Below are 5,842 nucleotides of genomic sequence, written 5' to 3'. Positions count from 1 at the left end.
AAAGCACTTTTAACACAAACTCATTTAAAACATATCTGTGAAAAGAAACATTTTAGCCTATTGGCAAACATGTCTGGATCTTCAAAGAGAACCTTGTGCTTCAAAAATATGAAACCAAATGATATAACAAAATATATTTTCGGTTTACTTAAAAAAATATTAAAAACATGCCACACCACCAGAAACAACAAAAACACATTTAAAGAGTTTAAAGCTCTGTGAGCTAAAGTGTTGTAAAGAAACACTTTATAACATACTTACTTAAAACTTACTGCTAACCATTTCCACCACCAAGTTGACTTTTCAGGGGGTTTTTTTAAATGAAGGGAATAAAATACATAAAAACTGTTTTGTCAAGTTTCAATCCCCCCATCCCCCTATATTGCTACCTCTTTCCCTGTGGTATGAGACAAGGGCAATTTGGCCAAAAAATAAGGAAACAGAATTTTTTGGCTAATATTAGACTTTTTTTAAGCATCAAAGACATATTTAAGCATGAAAGTATGTTGGAAATTTTTGGGTTTTTTTAAATGAAGGGAATAAAATACATAAAAACTGTTTTGTCAAGTTTCAATCCCCCCATCCCCCTATATTGCTACCTCTTTCCCTGTGGTATGAGACAGGGGCAATTTGGCCAAAAAATAAGGAAACAGAATTTTTTGGCTAATATTAGACTTTTTTTAAGCATCAAAGACATATTTAAGCATGAAAGTATGTTGGAAATTTTAAAAGTATTTATGAACTCCCAGCCCTACTTCAGGGGGAAATGTATATATATATATATTATATTATATGTAGATCTACACAAAGTGATGGAATGGCCCCTTATTCCTTAGTCAAGAAAGGCAGTATTTTGACCAGAATACTAAATCCTCATTGAAACATAAAAGCTGAAAACTGTCATGGGCCTCAGTAAAAAGTTCCTGTGTATGAGCAGAAGGCCTAGTGCTCATTTCCAACTGTAAGTGCTGAGCTTAGGACACTTATCTGCTGCTCAGCTTCCCTTGCCTTGGAGGCCCACTGACCCCATCATCCAGCCCTGTATCAGCAACATAAAAAAAAACACTGATGATGTCCTTATGCCATTTCGAATCCATCACATCTCAAAAATCCCAGTTCCTAGTTAACAAAAACATCCCACTTAGTCAAAGCTTTAACACTAATAAGCATATCTACTTGAACTACTTGAAAATACTCATAAAACTGTTGCTTAGTTCGTGGATCCTATGGATGTCATATAGCCTGACGATGCAGATTGTGAGCTTATAAAACTATTTGTGCTTCCTTTGCTTTCCCCTTTAGGCAGGTGCTTCTGGTCCACACAAGGAGATGCATCTGCCTGTCCTGTCCTAATACTTGAATACGACTGATCCCCTGTCCGTGCACCCTGTCCCAAAGGAACAAGCTCTGATGCACGCTTGGCATCATGCCTGTGCTCAGGGCATCGCTTGATGCCCGAGCCTTCGCCACCGCCGCTCCTGCAGTCGTTCCCGTCCTTCGCCTTTCTCTGCAGATCCTGAGGGATCTCGCCTGGCGTGGCTCCTTTGCTGTGCTCAGAGCAGCGTCTCAAAGCTTGAGGCTCGCGCTCAAAGTGCGTGAGCGGGAAATGTGGCAACAAAATAACGTGCTGCTCGAACGTCTCTGGAACCAGAGAGAATGCAGAGGCTCGCCGCGGGCTTCTCATTGGACTAGCAAGTGGCGTCTCATCAATGAAGTGAATCACTTCGTCGCGGCTAAAGCACTTGAAATCGCCCTCATAACGCTCGACTCGTGGAATCTGCTTGAGCGAAGGCATGTCCTCGGATCGCCTCCTTTTGCGGTGTGGGTGGCTCTCCTCGTGGTAGGACGCAGGGCTGCTCCGACGTCTCTCGTGGCGCGGCGAGCTGTATTGCGGGATGCCAATGATGTCCTCTGTGGAGCCCCAGCGATGCAGGTAAGACGGGATCTGACCGGTGGTCCACATGTCGGTTTCGTCGTGGGAGTATCTTCTTGTAGGGGGCACCTGGAGTAACACACAAACGAATGAACCAGGACATTTCTAAAAGCGAAAAATGCTGGCTCAAACTCTAAGGACCTAAAACACGTTCTCAAAGCATTTGCATCTCGTATGATGCCAGAATCAATGGAATTCTGTGAACTATAATGGCAACACAAGCCTGTTTTCACTTTAAAGTACTAAATATTCATAGATCTACCTTTTAATAGGGATAAAACTGTGGACAATTTAATATTATTTTGCTTAGTTTATAATCACTCATTCTACAGATACTCACATTCCACATTGTTCTGAGAACTACACAGGAAAGACATAAAATGAGTTTTTAGTATTTAAAAGAACTTTAAGTACACTATCCAAAGCATACAGCACAAGCCTAGCATGAAAGCAACTGTATTGGTTAATGCAGGAATGAGACAGCAGTTTACAAAGAAGCCCTATATATATGCATTATGAGGACTGATTGATTGGTGTACTATACTCTGGCCAGTAGAGGGAAGCAAAGCATCATTAAAGCAATGGCATTCAGTTTTTCCTTTTATAGGCTTTTATAATGGTTGGGTAATGAAATTTCTTTAAAAACCAATACTGATGATCTTATCTATTTAAATAGATCAACTTATACGCAAGTTTTTTTTTTTTTTTACGTTTTGGCATTTTTAAACGTTGTTATTCTGCTGACTTAAATGATATGTCTATTTTATAAAAGCTTGTAATCTTGCTTTAAATATACTGCCCATTGATAAAACATAATTTTCTCTCATATAAAATTAGTCTTAGTTACTTCACAATTGATAGACAGTTTTAAATATTATTGTTTGGCAGCCTTTAATGTTCTATAAGCCTGAATGGCTTGACAGCAAAAAACAGTAGCAGCTTGTACTTCCCAATTATTATGGCATTCCAATATTTTACATAGTGATGATGATGCAAAACACTGGTGAAATTGAAAAAGAACATTGTTTCTACTGAAAGAGTAGTCTAAAAGTACCAAAAAGTGAATAATGTTCTAATGCAGACACACCTGCTTTCAGTTCTTTATCGATACTCATCAGTGTTTTTTGCCAAATGTCTTTGGAACAATTCTAACACACACAATGTTAATGGTAGTTTTATAAACTTTGAAGAGAACTTCAAAAGGTGTTTCATGCAATGTATATAGCAATAAAATCAGCAATGGGAAGCAGTCAAGCACTGCAGATTGAAGATCTGATCTGCAGAACAGAGCTTTGGGAAGTGTTCGGCATACACATTTATGGCATATTCTCCACATTTAACCTCCAAGTCCAATTTTTTATTCCAGACAGGTATGATTTTAATAGCTGGTTAATTATTTTACACACAGAGAAAAATGGATGATATGTAAAAGCTCAATGAAAGTTACATGTGGAGGTTACATGTGAGCGCTTATGGACAGTGTGTGAAGTAATCATTTGAATGTAAAAAGTTTAAAAGTTTGAAGTGAAGCATTGCACAGCTCTAAAACTTACTAGCAGCCTGTTATACGAATTCTCAATTACATTGTAAGCCTTTATAGTATTATTTCCTCGTGGAAGTGGTTCAAATAGTTGGACTGATTTTTTTTTATATTCAAAAGAACAATCTAAATTTGGATTGCCATGCAAGTATAAACTCCAACTACACATATACGACTAATAAAATTTATGTCAAAGTCATAGTATCAGTATCAAGGGATTTTTACAACATACTGAGCATGTTTTTAATCCAGACTAGTATTTTTAACTGATTTAAATTTGCAATGACTTCAAGCTTTTAACTTTAAAATATAAACTGAAAAAGCATCAGTGGCAGTTGTCACATGAGCCCTGCAACAGTAAAAAAACTACATAAAAATACCAAGATGTCACTGGGGTGAAGAAACAAAAGGGTTTGTTAGATCATATTTAAAAAAAGAATAATAAATTCACAAAACAAAAGTCTCCAATTTAAATTTTTTTTAACGTTTAAAATATCTAAATAGGCCACACAACAGGAATGTAAAATGATTCCAGTAAAAGTGTTGACAATAATATAGTGACTAGAAGTTTTTTGCAAATACTGAGGTGGAGGGCCATTGCAGCATGCACATTTTAGCTAAAAATAAAGAAAAGATCAATGGAAATATACCTGCAAATAGTGCATTTTATCTTCCTGAAGCTCCCTCAGTGGATAACCCTGGGGGCCCCCCCTTTCTAAGGTTGAGAATTCGTACTTGGCAATACGGTCTACCGTCATGATATCACCAGCAGAGCTATAGTCAAACGGTCTGTCAAATATTAAGTCCGGATGAATGCCTCCATCCTGGCTGTTTTCTGCAAACGCAGAAAGCATATATATGCATCAGGATTAAAAATCAGTGTGCTCAAAATACACAGACAGACAGACAGACGAATTGGTAAAAAATAAGAAGAAAAGCAATTCCCTTTTACAGATTTTCGGTGTCCGCATTAGAATTTGAAGTTGTAAAAAATAGCTTCATGTGAAATCATTCGGATCCACTGAAGTGTCTTGTACTGAACATCACGACTGACTGTCACTGTTTACTAATTCATTAATAAGTGCTATGGATTGCAACTAGAGCAAACTCTCGTTTAAACATATTCCCTAAAATATGTTTTGGGGCAAAAGATCGTTTGAGGGGTACAAACAATTTTTTAAAACTATAAAAAACAGTTGTAGGGCAATGTGAAATGCTGATTTTAAGGCAAAATGGGGGCACACAGCGGGATGACAAATGAGATTAGCTATTAGCACAGGCAGCTTAGCATGCATTTGAGTGAGACACAAGTACAAGAAGCAACCCTTATACATACAACTGAGTTGTGTTACACAAGGCAAACCGTCTGGAAAGAAGCAGAGCACTGGTAAAATTAAGATCACATAATCCATTTCTTGCACATATTCCTTATGATTGCAAACTTAGAAATGGGAAAGTGCCGAACAGCATGTGGCTAACAGCAAAGTCACACACTTAACACCTACATTCATCAATATATACTGACAGCCTCAGTTCACTAATAGTTTTTGATGAAGCATATTAATCATATAATTATCACGTGACCACTAGTTATTTTTATACAGATAACCCCTTGTTCTTATATTTTTTAATATTACCCATAAAAATTACAATGTAACTATATATTGCAACCAAAATACCATTGTTTATGCCAAAGTACTGCTGTTATTGCTGTAAAATCACAGTAATTTAATATGAAATCTCCTTAAAAGGGAGTAAGAAGCTTTTTTTCTGTAATTTTAATTAATTATTCCACATGTCACGTCACTATTTTTAAGGCAGAAGTGGCTCCCTTACGAAAAAGAAGTTTATTCAAGTGTGCTATTAGTATACTTCTTTTAAACTAAAAAATAGGAAAGTATACTTTTAGTTTACTTTTTATGTACTTCTCAGAAATATACTTAAAATGACATTTAAGTATACTTGACTTATACTTAGAAAAAGTCTAAATATATTTGAACTATAATTGTGCTCCTAGAATCAGTGTTTTCATTGTTATACTGTAGGGGGCGCTAGTACACATCTTTTCTACAGAATTTCATAAAAACACAAGTGAAGAAGAAACCCGAAACAACAGATGTTTCCACATGTATTCTAACACGATCATCAGACATAAAACAGCATCAAAACTGTGTAACGTTATGGAATAAAATGTCGACCCATGAAGAGGTAATAATGACTGTCAAGCTTTGGGGTGTTGATTGACTTTATTTATGTTTTGATTATCATTCTGAATTTCTTTTTTCAGCTTTTTGTTCAAAATGTTGTTTATTTCTTTATTTTTTATTTATGAAACTTATCCACATTCAAGTGTTTAAAAAAAGAATGCA

General features: G+C 36.3%; 1 protein-coding gene across 1 annotated transcript in view; it reads right to left on the bottom strand.

Annotated features, from left to right (window-relative positions):
* Positions 1 to 681: 681 nt before the first annotated feature.
* The window catches only part of LOC107564229 (probable G-protein coupled receptor 153), a gene marked incomplete at its 5' end in the record, with an annotated part of 46,912 nt that continues 41,751 nt past the window's right edge, over positions 682 to 5,842 (bottom strand). Inside the window, 3 exons of the mRNA XM_016249244.1 lie at positions 682 to 2,002; positions 2,274 to 2,293; positions 4,810 to 4,839. Coding sequence (XP_016104730.1) covers positions 1,211 to 2,002; positions 2,274 to 2,293; positions 4,810 to 4,839 — 842 coding nt within the window. The remainder of the gene's footprint in view (positions 2,003 to 2,273; positions 2,294 to 4,809; positions 4,840 to 5,842) is intronic.

The sequence above is a fragment of the Sinocyclocheilus grahami genome, unplaced genomic scaffold (assembly GCF_001515645.1).
Source record: "Sinocyclocheilus grahami isolate Dianchi unplaced genomic scaffold, SAMN03320097.WGS_v1.1 scaffold917.1, whole genome shotgun sequence".
In the NCBI taxonomy this organism is placed as follows: domain Eukaryota; kingdom Metazoa; phylum Chordata; class Actinopteri; order Cypriniformes; family Cyprinidae; genus Sinocyclocheilus; species Sinocyclocheilus grahami.
Note: the sequence above shows the minus strand (reverse complement) of the source record. Positions and strands in the feature narration are given on the sequence as shown.